This window comes from Pleurodeles waltl, chromosome 2_2, assembly GCF_031143425.1.
Source record: "Pleurodeles waltl isolate 20211129_DDA chromosome 2_2, aPleWal1.hap1.20221129, whole genome shotgun sequence".
Taxonomy (NCBI): Eukaryota; Metazoa; Chordata; class Amphibia; order Caudata; family Salamandridae; genus Pleurodeles; species Pleurodeles waltl.
In genome coordinates this window covers 943,263,599-943,289,169 of record NC_090439.1, presented here as the reverse complement: position 1 = coordinate 943,289,169, position 25,571 = coordinate 943,263,599, and the positions used below count along the sequence as shown (strand labels likewise).

Below are 25,571 nucleotides of genomic sequence, written 5' to 3'. Positions count from 1 at the left end.
TGTTTCCTCGCGTTATGCCTAAATTGTCCATTCAGCGAAAAACATTCTTTATAGCGCCATTTTGTTAATTAACTATGTCTCTTTCGCTTAACCTTGTCTGCTTGCACGCGTTATTGCTGAAATATACCTCTGCCCACACCATGTCCTTACAATAGGACTGGGTCCTGAGTGTACCTTGATTGCATCTATAACGCTGCAAGAGACAAATCGCAAGTCTCGTGCTCACAAGTGCAGTATGTTTGCGAAGACTCCTAATTCCAAAATGCTGTATCAATGATGTGTTTTTCAAACACAGTATAATTGATTTCCCTGTTCCACCCACTATGAAAAAGCCTAGAGCAGAAAACATGAAAACTAAGGGCCCTCTCCATATGGAAGACCATAACCGAGGAAAGCCATGAGGGTTTGGTGTGAGGATTTATAGGTAAGGGGAATGGTGCAACATAGCTCAGACAGCGTCAAGAGTTCCAGACCTGTAATAAGGATCTTTCATTTTACATTGTACATTCAAAAGTATGTGAGACAGACCCACACCGAGAGTTTTACATAACAGAATTTAGGTTATTTAGAACTATAGCTTTGTTTACTTTGAATTAGGATGACATTTTACTGCTGCCTCCTATCTAATATGATGGGCATATTTAACCAGCAGAGCTGAGCCTTTTGTTGACATTGTGGGCAGATTGTGTTTGAGCCTTCATAAATGTATTTTCAAGGTCGATAGGTATAGTGATTCCCATGTGTTGGGGATATGAAGGTAATTCCCGATTGTGAGGTATCCTTAAGGACCTTGAGATAATGTGAAAAGTGCCTTGCTAGAAAGTGCGCCCCTTTTCTTCTAAAATGGAATTCATAGAGGGTTTTCTGTGCTAGGAGCACAATTTTCCCAGTTTGTAGAAACGGCAGAAAAAAAATTACCACTGCTCGCAGCTCTCTACCTATTTGAAATTTGTTTGGAGAAACAAGTTTGAAAACCATGGGTAAGCCCAGACAATAATAAATTACTGAAAACTGTAAAAAAATTCTGAAGTCACTAAGAGCTCATTTGTATATATCGCTCAACATTTGACCAAAAAAACTAATCTTTGATTTAAAAAAATGTTCATGTAAAAGAGGAAAAATGTAGGCATGTGCCTTTTTGAATGTCTGTGAAATGTCATGAAATTCATATATTTCACTTGATGAAAATTTACAACATTGTTGTCATTTCACAGGTTCCAAATTTCGCATTATTTTAGATTCGAGACAGGTTAAAAAGCAAAATGTCTTGTGGAAATAGTAACTCTAGCCTAGGAACATTTATTTCCACAAGATAGCCTCGTCTGGGTATCTCACATGACATTTTAACCAGAAGTATGCCCTCACGTCAGTTGCGATGCGAGATACTGGCCATATTCGTTTCTCACAATATACAAAATGTTTCCTCTTTTTCTAAATGTGCTCGTCTGGTTGCAGGGATATATGGTGTTTGCAGTTTATGTAAAAACATACGCTGCCTAAAGTCCACAGCTGAACCCTAGCTAACAATGACTTCATTCTGTGAACAAAATTGGCATGAAGTATAGCTATGAATTTTATAAAATGTACCCAAAAATCTAAATGTAGGTATCAGGGTTCATTCCTTTCATTCCGTGTTTTGCATTACCTATAATGTCAGATGATTCTGAGAAAATTTTTAAAAATATTTTTTTCTGTTCACAGTGACTATGGAACGTAAAAATGCAGGTATATGAAAGAGATAATAGCAAATATTTTATGTTTCTGAATCCCACAGTTCTTTCAATAAGAACACAATACCACATGTGTAGGTGGCCATATCGCCCGGTCCAGGAAAAGACAAAATAGAAAAATAACAGACCCTGTGAAAGGCATCCAAGTTCCTTTGGAAAATGTTTATTTTTTGTTTGGTCCCATGGTTCGATGGTTCCCAAGCAATCCTTAACGCCTGAAATTTCTGCCAACTAGTGACCCCGGCGAATCCAGAGTGGTGTTGTCTTGTGTATATTTAACTGTTTTTTCATACCAACATCGCATTTAAACAACAAACATTCATTACAAAACAATAACTCATAAAACCTCTGTGACAAGGAGGGGCTGTCACCCAGGATATAAAATGTTTAAGGAAAAAACATATAGGTTCTTTTAGAAAAGGATGTTTTTTGAGATCTGGGTAATTGCCTTATGTGTGCCCAGAGCAGACCAGTACACAAAGAAACCTACCAGTCCCAGAATTATTTGAAAACTAAAAGCCCGGTGAAGTCAATGGGAGCAGTGTTTCTGGATTCCAATTTTAAGAAATCAGAAAATTGTTTGAGGGGTGTGGAAGCCCCACTCAGGCAATGGCCACCGTCCATGCTAGGGTGAACTACAAAAGCTACTAATTTAACCAGTCCTTAACCCATTGGTAGCTTGGCACAAAGCTCTTAGGGGCATGTGAAAAGTATTTTTTAGCACTCAAACAGTAATAAAGAGAAAACCCAACACAAGAAAAATCCTAATCAGTAGAACTGGAGATAAATAATTTCAAAGGTTTAGGTAAGTATAACATCTGAAAGCACAAAGTGCCACTCATGGTCATCTGGTCGTGCTAGATTGGGGGAAGTCACAAGTTCAGGCCAACTGCGGTGGTGTGTGGGTCAGATAAAGGGACCAGATTAGCCCAGCTGAAAAAGTTACCTTGCTAAAGTCCACTACTGAGAGTTCTGGTTGCTGTGGAGGATCTTGTGAAGAGCAGGGACAGCTTTGTGGAAGAGTGCACTCTGATGCCAGCCAAAGGACCAGCCAAAGGACCAGGACCATGAGAGTCATCGCTTGGGGATCAGGGACTTTTTCTAGCAGAGGCCAGTCGGGCCCAGGCAGGTCCAGTTGCAGCAGGTCAACTGGGCAGTTGCAGGGAGACCTCCAGAGCATGTTGAGTCCCTGTAGTTCAGAACAGAAGGACAGCCAACTGACCCTTGGAGTCACTCAGGTTATCCTAAGACAAAGGGAGGCAGTCCAGTGTTCCTTCTCAAAGAGCAGGGCAGTCCTGTGGGGAACATGACAGACCTCAAGCTGCAGAGTAGTCCTATGGTAGCAGCAGAGGTGTCCTCTTGGGAACAAGACAGACTTCAAGCAACAGAGCAGTCCTCTGGAGAACAAGGCACTCGTTCTTCTCTAATGTCCTCAGGACCAGCAGTGTACTGATGAGTGGCCCAGAAGGTTTAATAATTATACCTGGTGCCAGCCTTTGAAGTGGGGGATTCTGGTCTCTATACTACCACAACATCTGGTTCTGGAGGCTTCTTCCCTTCACCCGGCAAGGCGCCAAGACATCTGGAGTGACAAAAGGCTTATGTCAGGTTCCTTTGTGTGTGCTGAAGGCAATCCCTTTGAAGTGTAAGTCGGGCAGTGGGCAGCCCCACCACAAACCATCCTGCCTTTATCCAGGTTCCTATTGTTCCCTACAAAGGCCCAATACTCATTCTGAATGGGGGGATATCAGGTCCAGGCAGCTGGAAACCCGTAGGAGTCCTCAGAAATGTTTGAGCAGGAAAATGGCAACTTTCTAAAAGTGACATTTTCAAAATTGTAATCTAAAATCTGACTTTAGCATTGAAGGGGTTTTTAAATTACAATTCTTTTGCATGTAAGCACGCTATTTCTACCTGTTGTCAATTCAAGAGTGACCACTTAATAAATGTAATAAGGTAATCCAATATTATCCAATGCCACAGGTAGACCTTACAGTAGTGAAAAATGAATTTAGGAGTTTTTTTCTACCAGGACAGGCAAAACGTAAAAACGCATGTTACACCTTTTAAATACAATGCACCCTCCAGATTGAGCTGTTTAGGGCTGGGTCTACCTGTGGGGTAACTTGTAAGTATTAAAAAGGAAGGCTTTGGCCTGGAAAAAAGTTTAATTTGCCAGGCTGAATAGGTAGTTTTAAAACTGCACTATATGCTGCAGTGTCTGGCCTGGGACATGTTTTAAAGTGCTACTTGGCTGAGTGGGACAATAAGTGTTGCAGGCCTACAATTAGCAAGCATTGAATTTACAGGTCCTAGGTACTATGTAGTGCCATTTACTAAGGAAGTACAGGTAAAATAAATGTGCCAATCAGTTGTAGGCCATGTTGTAAGGAGAGAGCACAATCACTTTAGCACTGACTTGCAGTGGTAAAGTACAGAGTTCTAATGCCAACAAAACCAAATTCAGAAAAGCAGGATAGTTGAAGGCAAAAGTCTGGGAGGGACTCTGCAGAGAAGGCCAAGTCCAACACTTAGCATTGTTTTCATACCCACACCTCCCTGTAAATGTCAGGCCTTGGTTAATGGCAGATTCTGTTATATTTGTATGACAGAAGTGTTACTGTATGAAGTGTAGTACAAATACTTCACACATTATCTCTGAGTTAATCCTGACTGCTCGAGGTTAAGCACATGTTAATTTAAGGTTTACTTGTGCCTTCACCCCTAGAAGAATTGTGGTTGCTCCTTCAGAAGGGTTTCATCCCCCCAACCAATAACCCAATTTCGTTACAATGACATTTTTGATGGAAAATGCTTTCCTAAAGAGCATGGTATTTTTAGAAAATGGCCCTGTCTAAATACTGGTTGATCATTTAGGATAGCTATGGTTAAGGTTCTCAAACACTACCTTTATAATTTCATAAAGAACTCACATATATTACTGCCTAACATAGTCTGTCACTCATATATCCATGAATGATAACAACATAGTGGAGACATCCTCCACTATCAAAGGGATATCCTTTAAGTGTCCAGGATGCCTTTGTTAGTCCAGGATGTCCATCAGAAGGACATGGTTTGTCAGATATTGTCAAGAAAAAATAACATAATAACGAGAAAAGAAGAACCACCTTTTTCCAGGAAAGACTGTAGATGAAACGGTTGTGTGGTTATCAGATGCTGAGGGTGACAGCTCAGGGTGCTAGGGGATGCAATCAAACACACATGCATACTTACACACAAAACCATGCACATCATCAGGCACACTAATTCTTTTATTTCTATGCACCACTCAGCCAGTCCTGGCCCACAAATCATCTCACTGGCCCAGTCACATATATTCTGCCCCCTCTTCTTTAGCACAGCAATCCAGTGAGAACCTGTGCGACGAACGTTTTTCAAAACAGATACATCAACCTTTTCCAGTTTGCATAGTAGGTCTGGCTGGCAAAAGTGGGATGAGCACTTGGAAGGTGGGGTAAGACAGGTAGATTTCAGGAGATTAAGTTCCTCTCAAAACGTCCCTGGTGTCTAATGGACTTTTTTGCCCACCCTGTGAGGACCATTTGTGAAGGTTTTACAACACAATTCCATCCAACAAAGGGGATATAACCTTGTCTACCCTAAGAATTTAGGGGTGTGGCCTAAATCCAGAGAGGGACAACTGTTTTTCTGTATTATTAACTGGTGTCTTATGGCCCTTTCTGAAGTTAATGCAGTAGTTTTTCAAGTGCTCCACTGTGTTTATTGTGAGCAACTCCCATAATGTGCCCATGGGAAGAAATGTCTCTTACCTAGGAGATGAAAGTGTGCAGCTTAATACCAGCAATGGACGGCCCTTCACTTCACATCTTTTTTTCCCAAAGCTTCTGGTGTTTACTGGTCATTTCAGTCACCATGTGGGTCATATTGGTGTTAGACACTCTGGCCCTCATTCTGACCTTGGCGGGCGGCGGAGGCCGCCCGCCAAAGTCCCGCCGTCAGATTACCGTTCCGCGGTCGAAAGACCGCGGCGGTAATTCTGACTTTCCCGCTGGGCTGGCGGGCGGTCGCCTTCAGACCGCCCGCCAGCCCAGCGGGAAAGAGGCTTCCACGATGAAGCCGGCTCGGAATCGAACCGGCGGAGTGGAAGCTGTGCGACGGGTGCAGTTGCACCCGTCGCGTATTTCACTGTCTGCGCAGCAGACAGTGAAATACATGTAGGGGCCCTCTTACAGGGGCCCCTGCAATGCCCATGCCAGTGGCATGGGCACTGCAGGGGCCCCCAGGGGCCCCGCGACCCCCCCTACCGCCATCCGGATCCCGGCGGTCCGACCGCCGGGATCTGGATGGCGGTAGGGGGGGTCGGAATCCCCGCGGCGGTGCAGCAAGCTGCGCCGCCGCGGAGGATTCAATGGGGCGGCGGTACACTGGCGGGACCCCGCCAGTGGTGCCGGTCCGACCGCGGCTTTACCGCCGCGGTCGGAATCCCCATTGGAGCACCGCCGGCCTGTCGGCGGTGCTCCCGCGGTCCTCCGCCCTGGCGGTCAAAGACCGCCAGGGTCAGAATGACCACCTCTATCTCCCCCATGAGGTGGAAATGTCTTTCACCCAAAGGTGAAAGAGATGTAGCCTAATGTCAGGATGGGCTGATCACAACTTCATTCATTTTTTTTTTTAATGATCTCTATTGTAAAGTTGGTATTTTTTTACAACAGGGCAGGTTGGTGGTTAAACCCTAATGCTTCCCCCAAACAAGGAACAAAAATCATTCACCTAAAGGAAGTGGGGTGCGGCACACATTCAGGATAGCTGCCCCATCCAGTCTGATGATATTTTTCTCAATTTTCCTTTGTATCCAATAAGCCCTAATAATCATATAGGAGCAAACTGGAGGATAGTCTCCATAAATGCACAGAGGAGAAGAAAGATCTATTACGGAGATCATGAGTGGGTGTGGCTAGATGACATGAAGTGCCAGCCTCTCACTCCCTATATATATTTGCATGCTTGTGCAAAACCATTCCCTGATGTAAAGTGTGTTCTCATGTTGGGCAAACCAGTCAGGTCTACATTCCTGGGGGATTGAAGAGCCACTGGTGCTTGTAATGATAAAGAAGCAATATCCCAACATGGGTAGTGAACACTCCCAAATAGCAAATCAAGTCCTCATTGTCTAGTGCCTTTGCAGGTCCTATAAAGGACAAAATAATCCTCCCCAGGCAAACTTAAATTGGGATTTGCATTTGAAGACGGGGTTGCAGCCAATTCCATTTGAACCAAAAAATCCATGATGTCTGGAGTAAAGCCCAAAGAGGCCTGAGAGTCATCTGTGTCCTCAATGAGTGTGAAATCCATAGCACATGGTAGTGGGTGTGCTCTTCAGAGAATCTAACTAAGGGTACTTTCAGCTCCACTGGGGAAAGCACAGTGGGATACTCCCCCATGCCCCCACCAAGGAAGAATGAAAAGCTATACATGGTGGGTGGTGGAGGTGAGCCTTTTCCTATGATGCTCCACCTTTGAAAAGCATCCATGGTGTCCACTGGTCGATTCCCGAGGGGGTAAAATGCTCCTTGAGTGATCCCTAGGCAGATGTCCATTCGGTGAGGTACCAGTAGAAAGGGAAAAGACAAGCCTTTCCTCCTTTTAATTTCTGATCACTACACAGGTAGCTGAACTGTGAGCCAAATGCCTAGGATACTGCCATCTGCTGGAGCCAAATCTCTCCCTCACGTTCCTGGATGTTTATTCATGATGGTGGACCAGAAATGCACTGATGTCATCGTTCTTATAAATAAGGGCTGATGTAGAAGTGCATATGATCAGTCTCCGATTGGGGGAGGATTTGGAAATGTTGTGTGGGAACACCAGAGGTTTTACTTTGGAGATGTAAACCTAATGTTTTTTGCACTTAAGAGGTTACAATTTTAACAATTTTTGTTTGTTTTTGTGGAAGAGCCATGTTAGATTCTAAATTGAACCCACAGAATGCAAATAAATTCTCAGTCATTTTCAGAAACATTAATTTATTCATAAAGTCTCTTTAGAAGTACTTGTGTTTTTTATTAGGTTTAAACTAACAAAGGGAGATGAGTCATATTTCCGGGATTGTACAATCGGAGTATGTATGATTTTGATGTATGCAAGCTTCTTGGGGCAAATTTTGTTCACTTACTCATAAAACACATTATTAGCATGTCAAAAATGTAGTTAAAAAATAGTTCTAGGGTCATATACGAACATCAATAATCCACGCCATATCAATGTACATATTAGTTATATGGAGAGCCCATCTCAATTGTATGTTTAATTTGTGCCATGTATGTATGACTAAATGATTGGAATTGACACGGTAACCCGAAACAGGAACTTTCCATTTTGTTTACAGGAGTTTACAAAAGCCAAGAAGCTCGTCTGATGCTTCATATTGCTCTAATTAAATCTCCTGCCCACACTTCTGTGAGCAAGTTGAAAGAAGAGAAATGGGCCATGGATGGTTTTGTAAGTATAGTTTCACGGACAGTAGAAGTTATTTTGTAAGAATGGATTAATTGTGCCAAAAAACATAAGTTCCTGAATCAGTACTCAATATTGCTCGGATGCTTATAATGTTGACTTAATTTTCAGTTTGCTTCTCCCACAGTTGTGAAAGATAAATGATACTCAGAGTACATGCAATGTAGAAATATTGTATGCAATCATGATACTCTAGAGCAGAGGTCTCCAAACTTTTTAATGCCGCGGCCCCAGTTGAAAAATAAAAATCACTGGGCCCCCCTTTAGAATGTTTCACAAATATTTTATAAAGATGGCAAAGTTTAAATATGTCTAGATATATTTAAACATTGCAGTTAAGTACTGTTGCCATTTTAAAAATGCAATAACATGTTTCTGCTTCAAACAAAACACTGTTATCTGTGAAATGCTTCTTTTGGCCAGAGCCTGGCGCCCCCCCTGGGATCACTTGAGGACCCCCCTAGAGGGGCTCGCCCCCAAGTTTGAAGACCCCTGCTCTAGAGTATATTTAGGCAGGAGTTGCATTCAATAATAATATACCAATAGGAACAATACATCCGTGATACGGTGTCTTGCCCACTTCTTTTGGATAGGGTAAGAAAGATCACATTCAAGGACAAGCCTATGCTTGGATTAAATACTCCCTTGAGGGCAGATCTCGTATGGTCTGTCTCCCACTGTTTACATCTAGTGCCAAACCGCTATGTTTTGTGGTCCTGCAGGACCCTAGCTCTGAGAACTACTTTATTTAACATACATTTGGGACTATTGTCTTAGTTAATTGAATCTTTAGGGGTCAACATGTAATTTCTTACGCTGCTGACACCCAACTATTTCTGTCTTTTCATGAAAACAAGGATGGGGATCTGACAACCTTTAAGCAATGTCTACAAGCAGTAACTGAATTGATGGACTTAAACCATCTTAAATTGAATTCAGATAAAACAAAAATTATTTTCTTGGAGTCAAACTACCTACCCGATCCAAGCAGATGGTAGCAAGCTGAACTTCCCGTAAGCCTACTCATAGAGTGAGAAGTGTGGTTATACATTTTGACACTAATCTCTGTTTCCCACCTCATATCCAGGACATTTCTTCTCTTTGTTTCACTAAACATGAATCTCTCAAAAGAATGCTTTATTTAGTCCCAGCACATACTCGGAAAACTGCACACTGTTGTAAGATCTAAATTAGATTTTGCTAAACTTGCATTTGAGCCTTCTGGCTTATCAAATTAACTGTGCAGAATGCAGAAGCAACTATTTAAAAAAAATAACTTTCTGCAAACAATCCCTCCACGTTTGAAGCACCACCACTGCCTGCCAGTGGTCAAACATATCCAATTTAAGGCTCCTACTTCCGACTTCAAAACTCTATCCTTGAAAGGCCCCATCAACATAAGAAAAAGAATAAAACATATCATCCATTCACATCTCTTGGATCCAATAAACTCACTCAGGCTTCCACAAGTTCCAAAAGTCCTTAAAGTCGGAAGGCTCATTCCTTATTTCAAAACTTTGCGATACCCTTCCCATTTCTCTTTACATGACCTCCTTCAAGTCCATCTGTAAAAAGATGTTAACAACCTTCCTTTTTAATTATTTATTCCTTTTGGACCCCTTTATTATGCCTATAGATGCTTCTCTTCCGTTAGCTCCAGGGACTTCTTTTGAACAAGTTGTGCGCTGTTCAGATGGACTTTTATTATAATTATTAATACATAGAACAAAAGATAATTGTATTGTCAGATGGCAGAGAATATTGTGTTGTTGTAGCATAGCAAACCAGCCATCACTACTAACAATTTATGAAAACAAATTCCAAAATGAAGGATGTGTCCTCAGAGAATTGTAGAATGCATTTCCATTATGCTCTGAGCATTTTCTCCCAGGGTGTGGGGGACACTTCCATTCTCCTCTCCTGTGCTGCCATGATATCTAAGATAGTCCCAAATTGTGTAAACAAAAGCTGATATACGAGGCGTCAGGAGGTGTAACCAAAATAGTCCATGTCTGCCTACCATTGCTCCACTGCAAGCAGTTTACAGCATAATCAAATATTAAAAGAGCTTGCATTGTTTGCTAAATCATACCAAAATGTGTATTCAGAAAATCGGATGTGAGAGAGACATAGACAAACCTTCAGGCTGAAATGGAGAGCAAAAAGAACATGGTTGCATACATTTTTTTCATACTTTATTGCAATACATTATTTCATGATTTAAATGTGCTTCTAAGTTTTGGTCAGAACTGTTAATGGTTCTGCTGAAGTATATCTAATAAATAGTTTTGATAGAAAACAACATAAGTAAGAAAAATCTAAAAAGCTAGCCATTTTTGTCTTTCATCTTGCTACCTATACTAAGCAAGCACATTATGTTCAAGTACAGCATCATCATTATATAAAGGTATGTTTTATATTCCTCTCAATAACACATTTGGAATGAGGCATATTTCTTTTAATATCTAATATTCATAGGTTTCTGCTGAACCAGATGGTGCCACGTATGTCTTTCAAGGATTTATCCAGGGAAGGGATTATGGACAGTTTGGTCTTCAAAGATTAGGTAAGTGACCATTTTCTTATGTTCTTACTTTATAATGTTTCTGGTGATATTATGCTATCCCATACCATTCCATTTCCCTTTCCTTTTTGCCTTTTCCATTTCCCTTTTCCTATTCCCTTTTTATGTGTCTACTTCTTCCCCTTCACTTTCCTCCTCATTTCTTTTCCCCTTCCCCTGAGTGTGTTTAAACTCTAGTCAGAACAGCAACTGAGCAGAAGCAATGGTGCCACATAGAATGTAGGGGAATGTAGGAAAGGACTTGAATGTTAAGCAATTTAGAAAATAGCATATATGAATTAGTTTTAGTAGTGAGCCCCTGGGAGAGTACCAAGAATTTTAAGCCCAATATGTTAGGTTCAAGCTACCTTTGAAAGTGAATTTGAGGGGAGTATTTACCAAAATTGAAAGGTCACTATTAAGGACAGCATACCATTTGAAGCATGTCTGCAGTCACACAAAAATGATTGTAGGGAGGCATCATAGTGTGAAGTACAGTGAAATATGTAGAAACTGTTGGCAGCCCCTACACCTGTGGAACATTTATTCTGGCTTATTAGCAGTCTTAACAGATGGACTTGGGAAATCTGGTAAAATGTTTATTGCACACCTTTTTGCAAAGACAGTCTTGTAAAAAAAATAACTAGCTCCATGGTTGTGCCATAAATCAAGTATGAGCCAGTGTTTAAAAGGGCTAATTGACATTTCATACCAAGGATAAGAAGTTGTGATCTGTCTACATGTAATAGACAAGACATATTGGTGAAGCATACCCTTACTGTGTCTAGATAGAATCAAAGATTGTCATTGACATATGACTGACAATGCCATTTAAGCCTTGTTAAGAGGAGGAACAAGAGAACAAAATAAAATATTACATTGGGGTCAGGAAATGGGGATCACTGAGGGACTCCACAGCTACTGCTTACAATCGAGGAATAGCTGACATAACCAAAGATATGAATGCATGCTCTGAAATACGTAAAACTACAGTGGACCATGCCTAACTACTCAGAAGGAAGTTATAACTTGTAAGACCTAGATTCCACCATCCACAGTACTCAGAAATTCATCCAGGATTCCCTGCAGGGCTGTCTCTATTCCTTGTTCAGATGTAAAACATGACTGCTGAAGTGATAGTATAGAACACTGATTGGCATGGGATGCTTTAGCAGTAAAATCATTGATTTGACCAAAATCATGTAGTCCATTAAAAATCTTCAACAAAGCCCAGGCATAGTTGATCAAAGCTTTCCAACTTTCTGGAGAGCCTAATTCTTTATAAAGAGCCAGATAACATGTTCTAACTTGCGGTGAGGAATACACATTTTTCTCATTTGAAATTTATATCTGAGGGTCTCCACATTTTTCCTATTTCCTTCCTTCTGTTTTGGATACTGTTGCCAAAAGACATTCTTAAATTTTCTTCAGTGGATGTGTATGTTCTCATTTTCCCAACTTGAATGAAAGAATATATAGTAAGGCAGTCATCTTTTAATGGTGTCACTCCTTGTACTTAGAATTTGTCCTCCTTTATCACGTCTTGCATTTGAGATTGGCAAAGGCCACAAATTGACATATTTAGAACTTCCAAAGGAATATTTACATCGCTCCATGTAAATATAATATAAAACATTTTTTCAGCCTACATATCTCTGTCCAAATCAATATTGGACATAACCGGGCCCTTAACTCAAATCAACATCTAAGGGTTAGCTCTTGCAGTTTTCCATTCTCACTGAAACGCTTAAAATGTAATGAGGGATTGCGGCACACATTTACAGTGAAGTAGTGAAAAGGAGCAGTAGTCATCCCATATGGACATCTGCATTAGACAATGCACACAGCTTCACTGGAATCTATACCCATGGAAAATGTATTCCAGCTAGCACTAATGCTGCATAGATTCCTCGGAAATCAATCACACATGAGAATCCAGACAAAGATGTCTCATTCCTGTGTCTTTCTAAAGTGGATATGAAAATACTATAAAGCTGGGTAAAGTTAAGATATTTAAATCTTTTTCAAGTTCAGACATGTGTTAGGTCAAATCATGTGTTTACATTTTTTCCATCTGAAGTAGTTACAATAGGTATAAGTTGATGAGTAGCTGGCTGCTTGCATCTTAAAACAAATTAATTTTCACCCTGAACCCAAGATGCCTGCCCAAATCATTTTGCTCACGTATTCCCTTTTGTCAGTTGAGAAGTATTTTAGAAAAGTGATTATGAAGAAAAACGGTGCAGGGTAGTATTCTGTATTACTATAAGTTAGCTAAGTGTAATTTTATTGTCCCTCACCCTTGTTATTCTTTGGAATTAATCATTAAATTTAATTAAAACAAGCACTGGCAAAGTCAAAATGCTTCAGCTGTAAAAGAAAAAGTCAAAGGGGCCTGTATAGTAGGGTAGTAAAATAAGCATGTATAACAAATGTTTTAAAAAGAAAAATTATGCCTCACTTATGAGTTTATTTTTCTTCCTCAAAGCATTATGTTAAGTTGGGCTGAAACAGTATATTCCCCTGATTCCATATATCTTCCAGCCAGTAAAGATGTTACAGCTCTCTCGGATCATGTAAAGTAGTATTCAGCTTCCATGAAGATGTTGAAAACTAAGACAAGCATCCTTATAATACTTTGCTCTATCACAAATACTAGTACACACTCCTAAACAGTTGACACTAAATAAGTGATTAGAAAAAAGTGTACACACTTGCATTTAAGGAAGTAATCATTGAGAAAGGGCTTGGAACTTGCTCATTTCAAATCATTTTTCCACATTTGAAACAGAAATCTTGTGGTCTAAAATTTGATCAAGTTTCAAAAACATCACAGTGTGTGGCTGCTGGAACTGAAATCGGGTATGCAGCAACTAAACACTCTGATAATTAGTGCCTCCTTTCAGTAACTTATAAAGCAAAAAATAAACAGAGTTCCCTAAATGTGTCTTTCACATTTTATTACAAATGTGGATAAAGCATGCACTTAAAATGTTTGGTTCTTTCATAAACATGCATAAGTTACAACTTTGGCATAAATCTATAATGTATGCATTCCTACTCACAGGTGAACTTGGTTCAATGCACCAGCAATGAATGTGAAAGACAAGTTATAGTAGCCCCTCAACACACTATTCAATGTGTACTTGACATAGAAAATTGCTTTTGGGCTCCTAACAATCCCATAAAGGGATCAAGGACCCCGTTGTAACAGCCACAAACATTATTTTGTTATTCACAGTAGCACACACACTGTACTAAGAGGAATGAACACTTTTATGTTAAAGTATTTATTACTATAGAAATAATTTGTTTCTCAGTACGTCTAAAACAACTACACAGAATATTATAAAAACAGCAATGAGACACATTATTATAAATAGTAAGAAAAAAATGAACATTTCCAGCATTGCTAAAAAATGTTATCTAAAACCTAATGCCTACGTCCATGCACTATACTATGAGAGCATGAAAGGCAGAGCAACTTGCAATATAGAGTTTCTTAGGGAGAAGAGATGCACTGCATACCTTATTGACAGCAAAGGTTGTTTTTATCTGCGGAGGTGTGAAGACAGTGTTCCCCATGAAGAGCAAACACCCACTCGAGGAGCAGTTAGTCAGTTTTCCTCTGGGACTTGGCTTTCTCAGCTTTCTTCAGTCTTCAGACGTGATATATCATCTGCTAAGTGTGAAGTGCCCTGCCAGCATTTGAGACGGTCTCTGGCAGGATCTCAGGAGATAATCTGGGTGAAGGACGTCTACTGACAAGTAACCACGTGGCAGTCCTTATATATTAGATCCTATCAGAAATTGGAATTTCTGGCAGACGTTAAGAAATGTTCGACCTAGAATGTGCATATCAAGGAATGCATCCCAGGTGAAAATATAAGGCAAAAGGACATCAATTCAGACTACAGTACTCTGATTATATGTCTATATGTGTTCCTATAAACCTCAATGGTGAAGAGTAGAAATTTGTTGTTGATCAAGGAACTTACTGATATCACAGTTGCTAGAAAGGTAAGGTCTGGCAATATCTGTGTTAAAGTTTGTTGTTGGAAATAACATGACCCTAACACACTGGAGTTTTTTTCCCAGCATCTTAGATTTATTATTGCTATATCCTGTTTCCCTGGGAATCACAAAATGGAAAATATGCCATCTAAAAGGTGGATGAGCTGATGTTCATTGACTGATGTCCATTGTCAGTTGAGCCATTGGTAAAGGGCTTTCAAGGGTTAAGCCAGTGTTGGCTCTGCTGTCAGAAATATGCCCATTCCCCTTCACTAAAAAAGTGGGAGAACTGCAACACTGGATGATGGGATACCCCACCAAATTTCCAGTGGAGGACCCTGTCCGCTGAACTCCAAATAAGGTCCTAAGCGTTTTGTTTAAACTCTTGGTTATATATTTCCTAAGCTCTTAACTAACATCAGTGCTGAAAAGTACCCTAGGTTCACAAATGTTTATTCTTTAATTGTTTTTGATAGTTCCTTGGGTTAGTTTAGTGCTGGTCCCTTTACAGAACATCCAGCCTGTGTTTCCTGAGAAGAACCTTAAGATAAACGTTCATGTCGTTGTAAGTTGTCTTATTACCCTGTTTCAGTAAGATGGTTCTGAAATGACGTTAGCTCTGCAAGCTGTTGGTGTGTAACCAGGGAAACAGACCTTACTTGCTTTGCCTAGTTTATATGTGTCTATATTGTGTTTGATTTTCTTTTGTATAATTCTGAATTTATATAGATGTGGATAATAGTGCATACATATTTAAGGACAGCAAATGCATGTTTTATTAGTTACTCATGACATTACGATACACACCCAATTTCTTACATGTTAGATAGTTAAATACCTAATACTTTACTTTAAAACGTACATGTGTAGGTCTAATAAGAATGAAAGAATAATAGTGTTCCAAACATGAACATATTAACAGTTGACTTATACACAAAGTGAGTATTGCACATCTATGTAGCACAGTATTTTATTTTTATTATAAAATGTGGGTTTTTTTAACAAGAAAGTTGCTGCAATGCCAAATGATGGAAGTGTGTCCACTGTACATATAGTAATTTACATTACATATAAGAACAATATATGACTACACATTAACAATTAAAAGTCAAATGGGGAGAAAACTGGATTATCTTGCAGATGAAAAGTTATGTTTACACATCCTTCTAAATCCTTCTTCAAGTTCTCTTTGGAAAGACAAGTGTATTTGTTGATTTTGTAATACAGGCATTTTGTATTAAGTTATGCAACTAGACTGCCTTCTGAAGGTCATGCTGTCAAGCTGATGTAAACTTCTGTAATGTTACCTGTTAGACCTGACAGTCTTAGGGTGGTCATCCCCCAACTTTTTGCCTGCCTCCTCTACTTTTCTGACACTGGTTTTAGGACTCTGCACACTTTACCACTGCTAACCAGTACTGAAGTGCATATTCTCTGTCCCTTAAACATAGTAACATTGGTTCATCCCCAATTGGCATATTTGATTTACTTATAAGTCCCTAGTAAAGTGCACTACATGTGCCCAGGGCATGTAAATTAAATGCTACTAGTGTGCCTGCAGCACTCATTGGACCACCCACATAAGTAGCCCCGTAACCATGTTTTAGGCCTGCCATTGCAAGGCCTGAGTGTGCAGTTTCACTGCCACTTCAACTTTTAAAATTACTTGCCAAGCCTGAAACTCCCCTTTTTCTACATATGTCACCCCTAAGGTAGGCCCTGGCTAACTCATAGGGCAGGGTGCTATGTAGTTAAAAGGCAGGTAATGTACCTATGTGTTTTTAATGTCCTGGTAGTGGAAATCCTCTACATTCATTTTTCCACTACTGTGAGGCCTGCTTCTTTCATAGACTAGCATTTAGACTTCCCTCATATACGTTTGAGTGGTAGATTCTGATCTGAAAGAGGTAATCAGGTCATATTTAGTATGTCCAGAATGGTAATAGAAAATCCTGCTTATTGGTGAGATTGCATTTTATATTGCTATTTTAGAAATGGCACTTTTAGAAAGCCATCTGTGCCTTAAAGCCTGTCTCCATTCAACGTCTGGTCTGTGCTGGTTGACAGCTCCTATGTGCATTTCACCCAGACACTTCTGGGCCTCCACCTGCACCCTGTCAGATGAGCTGCCTCGCTGGACTGCTTTGGTGAGAAGGACTGCTGCCCTGCTGTTGCCTGGCTGCCTTGCAGGCCTCTAACTTTGCCGAGAAGGACTCTGCCTTCCCTCAAAGTGCTCTCCAAGGGCTTGGAATGAGCTTGCCTCCGGTTTTCTGAAGTCTCAGCCTACCGTGATCGACGTAGTGCTCATGCCTTCTTCCAGTGCATCAAGGATTTTCCCCGCGTCATCCCTGGGCTTTCAAATATGCTATGTCAGAAGATTTTACGCAACACCTTGATTTTCCACGCATCTCCTCCTCTGCAGTCTCCGTGCGTCATTATTTTTGATGCATACCAGGTATCGCGTGTAACAAAGGGACAGCTGTTTATTTCTAAGGATTAAGACTCTTTTAAACATTTCAAAAGTGAAAATTCATCTCGTGCTTATTGGATCTTTGTTGTTGTTGACCTTATTTTATTCCAATGAATATTATCTATTTTTCTAAGCCTGTGTGATATATTATTGTGGTGTTTTCACTGTGTTACTGTATGATTTATTGGACAAATACTTTACTCATTGCCTTCTAAGTTACGCCTGACTGCTTAATGCCAAGCTACCAGAGGGTGGGCGCTGGATAATTTGGATTGTGTGTGACTTACCCTGACTAGGATTGTGGTCTCTACTTGGACAAGGGTGTATGCCTCTGCCAACTAGATACTCCATTTCTAACACAACTGATACATTTAGACAAATTAGACTGCAATTTTTCCTATTTCTCTTTAAATCCCACCTTTCATTGAAAAAATAGAAAAGTAATTAAAATGGGCTGACAGGTGCAACTGCATTTTGTTGCATCATAGCCTGCATTATTGTAATGAAATGGTAAATGCAACATGAATTTTCTCCCTTCACTATCTGCTGCTTATACTAGAATGCAATTCATTAAAAAGCAAAATCTGTTTTACTCACCTATTATACTGTACACTAATATGGGACTAAGGAATTGATTTATCATGGAGTTGTTCACAGATCAATATGTGTAAATCGTGTACTGATTGGTCACTACCTGCCGCTTGTATTGCAAAATGGATATTTTCAGGTTGTAAACTTCCTGCCTCATGAACGTTAAAGGGGTGGGGTGCATTTTGCAACCCTTTGGAAGTGCAGGAACGGAGGTATGCAAAGGCCAAAATCTGAATCTCCCATTCTTATTCCTTGTATGTGAATATTTTTTAAAGCATCCCCAGCACCTCAAAACTACGGGAATTTTAAAAATATATTCACCTTCATGGAAAGACATCAGGGGAGCACGCAGTGGACCCCTTGACCACACCTTGCTCTCCCTGTGACAATTCCCGTGTGTCCCACTAGGGGCAGGCAACGTTTTTGAATTAGTTACTACCCATATGCAAACGTCATTAAGAAGGTAATGGTTTGGGACCGTAATTGCGATAAAAAAAAACATTGCTGCTCACCATTGCTCATCTCGAATCTAATCAAGATTCCCCCTCCTATTTACAAATTAGAATACATTTATAAAGCTCTTATACATTTAGGAAAAAACATTCCTACTTGAAAATGGCATTGTGCATTGTATAAAGTTGTTTTGTGGTCACAAACCCTAGAGTTTGCAAATCGTGGTCTTTTGAACCGGAAATTATCTTTCTACATTAGGGCATAGCATTTTATGCATTGCCTGAAAAAAGAAATTTCAAGTAAAAACAAAATACCTAATTAAGATTTGGTAAATGTTGCACATATTTACCCCTTTCGAAAGTCCGTAACGGCATTGGTGTTTTTATTACTTGTTAAATTATTCATGATGTCATGCTCAAATGCATTTAATTTATTTTAGATAGTGTGCATGTTTCCGTCACTATAATGTTGAGTCTATATATTGTCTAGTATTTCTGATGTCTGTTTTGGTCTGTCTCCGTCCTCAGCCCATGCTATTTACCTAAAGTTGTTCATTGTGAGTGTATTGTTTGTGTCCTTGGTCTGACAGTGTCTTCCTTTCTTGATTTCCATTGTATTGGTCAATATTTACTTATGTTTAGTGTTTTAATACCCTGTAGATATGATGTCTGTCTTCCCACCCACAATGACAGTAATGTACTCAAGGTGTAAATAAAGCTTGGCGCATTACTGTCTTTTTGCAGGGGAAAAAGGACACAAGATAAACTGTTACTTTTGCTGGGCAAACACAACAAATGTATTAAACGTAATCTAGCCCGTGGTTGTCTGCCTTGCCCCATCGATGAATGCAGTAATTAAAATGATCAAATTTCAGTTATCAATGCTAAGGATGATCTTCCTTCTTCCTCGAACCCAGCATGAGAAAACCTACATGTCTTGGAAGTGGCAAGGTTTAACTACTGTATCTTCATATAAACCACTCTGCCCAAGAAACTCACTGACATAATGAGAAAAGTGCAGAGTCAGGCTGTCAAAGTCTATCACAACCTCAGCAAACCTGTGAAACCAGTCTTGAGGTAACCCCCTGGCTTAGAGTGGAACTAAGAATTAAATCCACAGTTCTATGCCAATTTACCAAACCAACTGAGTAACACATAAAGAAACTCTGACCCCTCACTATACATCAACTAGAGACCATTGCTCATCCTCTTCTAATCGGATTATACAAAGCAGTTTCAATTGTCTGAAACACGGAGGAAAATGTCAAGCAATTCTAGGTACCAAATTCTAGACCAATCTGAAACCCGCTCTCGGATCTGATCAAAATCATATGCTCTTGAAACTCTTCTAAAAGCTGAAATTAATGGACAAACATTCAACTAATTACAACAAAGGTTAGCAACTGAACAGTATTATATAGGTTTACCTCACATACAGTTGTGCAACTGTAATGACTCTTTCTAACACTGCATTACCAGCACTCCAGAGTGACCTCTCAGTGACAATAGTAGTGCATAATAAATCCCTGTAAACATATAATCATTTGCAATCTGCCTATATTTTCTAAACCTATCTTACAAACTCAAACCACACCCATTTGTGGATACTATGTACTGAAATCGAATTAGATGCATGTAGCCACCCTTACTATCGGACTTGATCCATTCTGCCAGGTCTCCCACATACCTTTTGCCTTCACCCCTCCTGCTTGCTGAATTTGTTTTGGTTGTATTTAGGACTCTGTATTCTTTAGCACTACTAGCCTCTGCTAAAGTATGTGTTTTTTCCTTAAAACATGGCAAAAGTGGCCTGTATCTGATTGGCACATTTAATTTACTTGTAAGTGCCTAGTAAAGCGGTACTGCCTGTTCCAAGGTCCTGTAACTAAAATCAGACCAGTGAGCCTGCGGCACTCATTGTGCCACCCACTAAATTTGTCCTTGTAAAATAAACCTTTTCCCAGGCCTAACCTTCCTTTTTAATTCAAATAAGTCATAGCTAAGGTACACCTACAATGACCAGTGTGTACTATATTTGAAAGTAGGACGTGCATTTAAATTTAAAATGTCCTGATAATCAAAGCCTCATAGATTCATTTTTTCACTACTGAAACACCAACCTCTCCATAGGATAACATTTGGTCACCTTATTACAATGAATACTTTACACATTGCCTCTAAATTAACCCTGACTGTATTTATGCCAAGCAACCAGGGGGTTAAACACACGTTAATTTAGTGACTTTTGTGGTTCACCCTGACATGGATTGTGGTTGTTGCTTGAGTAGCATTTTCACCTTCAACCAGTACCCCGTATTCCTTGCACTGTCCATTTGCTGTTCATATTTGTAAAATAGAGTTTGAATCTGGAAAGACCAATATCCTGTTTGCTGAACCTGTCACCAAACATACATTATGGGGGTCATTTCACAAGACCGCTGAGTGACCGCCTTGCTGAAGACCGGTTTTCCGCTCGGTGAATTGTGACTGCTGGCAGCCCTCCGTCCTTTTCCAGACGGAGAGCCGCCAGTAGCCATACTGGCGGTCGGCGGGGAAGTGGAGGTTGCTCCACCTCCTCTGCCCCATCAACAGAACACTGCCCACCGACGGCGTGGCGGAGTTCTGTTGACGGGGTGCTGGCGGCGGAGCAGCCCCCATGGATCCCGTCCCCTCCCGGAGGATCAACGGACCAGGTAAGTTTATTGTCCGTTAGGGGAGGGAGTGAGGTGGTGTTGTGTGTTGTGTGCGTGCATGGGGGTGTGCGTGTAAGTATGAAGAGGGGGTGTGTTAGTGCGTGTATGCTTGCGGGGGTGTAGTGTGTTTGGAAATGTGTGCATGTCTGCCTGTATGTATGTCTGTATGGATGTGTGCATGTAGGTCTGAATGTGGGTGTGTGTGTATGACTGTGTGTGTCTGTTGACATGTTTGTTCGTGTGTGTGCAGGTATGTGTGTTGGTGGTGTCTGCATATGTGTCGGGTGTGTGTGTCTGTATAGTGATGTCGGGGGTCGGGGTGGGGAGGGGGGTCCTGCTACCTTTGGGGTGTGGCAGGGGGGTGGGGGTGCCGGGGAAGGCCTCGGGGTGGGGATGGGGGGTGGGGGAGACCCTGGCACTGACAGTGCTTACCGCCATGGATTTCATGGCGGTGCCCAACCCCATGAAATCCATGGTGGTCAGCCGGGTCATGATACCACCAGCGGTCTTGTGACGGCCGCCGGGCTGGAGACCCAAGTCTCCAGCCCAGCGGTCGTCTCTGCCATGGCGGTCGGTTCGGAGAAGTGGCGGATGACCATGGCGGTAACCGCCATGGTCATAATTCACATTTTTTTCCCGCCAGCCTGTTGGCGGTAAGACCGCCACTTCTCCGCCAACCGCCAGGGTTGTAATGAGGGCCTATGTCTTCAAGTGGTGTTGTTTTGCATTCTCTGGGTCAGGGCTCAAATGTGCAACCCATTCAAAGTAAAGCCTTTTGAAAGCGTTTTTCACTTGTCAAGCAACTGTGAACATTATCCCAAAGCAGACATTAGGAAAAGTGAACATTATCCCAAAGCAGGCATTAGTACAGTTTTATGGACTAGTGAAGAGGGACTAAGCTCAGTATTATTCATACAGCAAAACTGTTTCACATTTCCCAAATAGGAATTAGAAATATGAAACTTGTCTCAATTACCTAAAAGAAGCTTTCAATTGGCAATTTGAAACACAAACAGTCGCACTTTCAAATCTTTCAAATTACCTGCCCAGGTCATGAAGCATGACTTTTTACAGAACAAGTTTGTACTTTTCAAGACAAGCTCATCAAACCAAACATTAGTGTTCTGAATTTGTGATGTATGTACAGCCATGGGTAGTTATAACAAGTGATCACATTCCACACTTGCCAAAGGCAACCAAACTTGAACTTTTGTCTTTGACCTGTTAAAAAATATATGCTGTAAATAAAATGTCAATGCTACATTTTTGCAGAACAACTCCTCTGCAGATGATTTTTGGCCATGTTCTACATGTAATAGATTGTTCAGTCAAGAATGGATTGCTGCATCATGCGCCCATGAAGCAATTGTAGGGTGGTCCATGGTGCTGAATTATTTTAAGTGCTTACTCTTTGTTCAAATGGAGATTCCTGTTTTGGAATGGCAAAGTAACAGTCAGAATGTTGAAACCAAATCTAAAGAAAAGAGTGAAGTTAGGGATGGACACAAAAGAATAAAATAAGATAAAGTACAAGAAGCTACATAATTTACAGAAGAGAAGTGGATGCAATTTCACAAGGTCAAAATGTATTGCACCCTTGTGGGATGTTCTTGTGCTATCAACAGTTCTTTGGTGTCCTTTGATGCATTTAACATTCCTCAACAATCAGCAATTCTTCCACCATTTCCTGATTGAGACAGACAACATTTATGCCCATGCCCCTTTCAGGCAGCAACACTTTCACAGGTTTTGCCACAGTCATGTAAGTCTCAGGATAATCTCAGGGCATCTGGCAATGCTTGTGCATGTGAGTACTCACCATAATAAAAGAGCTACTTGTAGACCTCTAGAGGAATGTTGGTGTGGGTAATAATTTGATGAGCAATGCCTTGGGAATGTGGTGCCATTTATTGTTGAATAGGTCAAAGAGCAGCTTGTGGTCTGGTTAGCAATGGTGGTCTATTTGGGGAGGCCAGAACAACTCTGAATTACCTCACATCCCACAAGGTAGGATGTATAGCATTTAAAAAAGAGAAAGTATAAATTTTATGACTGTATTGACATGCCCCCAAAAGCTTTTTTCACTTTCTAAAGTCCTAGCTATCCTATGAGAAAACTAGAGTACATATTAAATTATTCATTCTGTATCTTGGGTTTGGAACCAGTTAGAAAAATAATTTGACTCCTTTTCAATTCAAGGGTGAAGTTGGATATTTAATCAATATTTAGGAAAAGTACTTTTTAGAAAGTTACCTTTTCCGTACTTGCAGCTCCTGCAGGCTAATTTAGATCCACAACTTGAGCTTAATGACGCACGAAAACAGCTCCAGGCCAGGGAAATGGATCATAGTTTGGGTGTCTCTGTTGCCTGCTAATGCCCACACGTAACTAAATGATGGTGTCCACATAGAGAGACATAGGGGCTATGATGGATGTGAGGAGATGAATCTTGATTTCTGCTGGTAATTTATTTCAGCTTTTAGCAGCAGTGATCCGTCAGCACCAAATTTCACTGTGTTATGCTTCCATACACTTGAGGTCAAAGATCAACATGATGAAATGATTGAAACAACTAGGTAAAAGATCTCATTGACCTTTTTTTGTAAAGTCAAGGAACAGGCAGTCATGCCTAAGAAGCTAATAGAAGTACTGTGAAGAGGACTAGGCATACTTTAAAGAACTTTCAGTCATGTGGACGACATATATAGTGAATAAATATAAACATCACTTAGTTTATTTAATGGGCTATCAAGCACTTCATTAGCAAATGGTTAGTTTCACAGTCTATGCCGAATGCCACCTCAAATAACTGAGAAAACAGAAGTATATTCTCTGGATTTATTGTGTAGGATCACATCTGTTTAAAGACAGGAATCTGAACTCCATGATGTTTGAAGCGTGTTTACCAAAGGGGCGTTTAATGGGACAGGTGGACAGGTCTGCATCATAACTAGACTGCACTAATTGTGTCTGTGTCAGAAAGTTCTTGGAGAACAAATATGGGTTCCCTGTCAATTTTCAAAGAAAACTGATTGTTCTTTTCATTGTTTTGCTAGAACGCTCAGTCCAAAGGATGAACATAAATGTGAGGCTGGGAAAAAACATCAGCAACTACTACTGCTACTACACTGGTGTTTTAAAATATATTTAAAAAATCCATATTGGATTATACATTCCAATAAGTACTTAATCTTTGAATCAATTTTTAGAGATATTCACAGCTCTCACTTATTTCAGAAAAGACATTTTATTGTGTTACCCAGTACGGATTTCGGTATATAGATGAGCAGGTTGGTGAAAGTGGTGACGTTTCACCCAGTGGAATTCAGCGGAGTTACATAAAAACTCTGTGAGATTCTGCGAAGTTCCACCAATTGGTGAAAAATATGCACATTGTCCTGCTTGTGCTGCAAATCGGTGTCAGTAGAACGAGCAGCACTGAAAAATCTATGTGAATGCCACCATGTGGTGCGCAAGAGTGCACGCCCATTCAAGTTTATTTTGCTGCCGCTCCAGCGGAAAATCTACTCGAACAGCAGCAAATGTACTTGAGAAGCAACCGTCTGAAGGATGAAAAGAGGGCTCCTGGTTCACTTTGTTCATCCTGAGACCAGGGAGTTCCAAATGCCATCACTAGTAAATTCCAATGCCTGAAAGACAATTTGCTGAAGTATTTTTCACCTTAAAAAATGCCCACTTTAATGTTATATCTTTCACTATGTGCTGAAGCCTGCTAACTCTAGTGACTTGTTTGTCGCACACCCAAACGTACATGCAAAGGGTAGCAAGTTTATTTCCGGGTGTGTGTTGTCTTCATTTTAAAAGACACTGCTGGCAAGATGTTCTTAACCTAGTGTTTGCGACTAAGGCTGCAATCTGTTAAACAGAGGAAATGGATCACTCTATGTGCTTGATATTATGCGTTGTACTGTCTGCAATATTAAAATGTGCCATTCCTCTGCTAAAGGGCCTTGGAATGTGAGCTTCAAACATGGTCACTGGACGTGACACACAGGTTGTTGCCCAGCACAAGGTGAGAGGTACAGTGACAGCAGACTAAAGAATGAGTCAAGCTACCAGAGAGGTGATCAGGGGTTATCTTAGCTGTGTGATCCCTTAACCTGACTTGAGTGAGGGTCCCTACTTGGACTGACAACTAGATACCCCATTTCTAACACAAAGTAAGTGATCGGAAATGTGCAATAGAACTAACCCGCCTAAAAAGAAGATCATAAAGAAAGACAGGTCATCCAGTTAGTCTGCATCAGCAGTGTAGGTGTTGGGAAAACTACAAAAGACAAAGGGGGTCATTTAGTGTCTGGCAGGTGATCTCGTGAAAATGTCAAGACGGCAGAGGACTCAACTCCATCCACCTAGTGAAGGACCACCGGCCATATTTTAAGCTGACAGATGCAGCAGTGTCCTATTGCTGATGGAAGTCTTCCCACTGATGCAGAGGGTGCACTTTTGCTGCAAACAGATGTTTTGCAGGTGACAGTTGTTTGGCCTGCACTCATTATTTTCAATCTCAAACAGATTCTCAGTGAGAGTCTGTTTATA

At 40.6% G+C, this 25,571-nt stretch overlaps 1 protein-coding gene across 1 annotated transcript in view; it reads left to right on the top strand.

Annotated features, from left to right (window-relative positions):
- Positions 1-25,571, top strand: part of CSMD3 (CUB and Sushi multiple domains 3) — a 2,682,374-nt gene that overhangs the window by 2,613,337 nt on the left and 43,466 nt on the right. The window contains exons 67-68 of the mRNA XM_069220640.1: positions 8,101-8,213; positions 10,707-10,794. Of these exons, the coding sequence (XP_069076741.1) occupies positions 8,101-8,213; positions 10,707-10,794 (201 nt within the window). The remainder of the gene's footprint in view (positions 1-8,100; positions 8,214-10,706; positions 10,795-25,571) is intronic.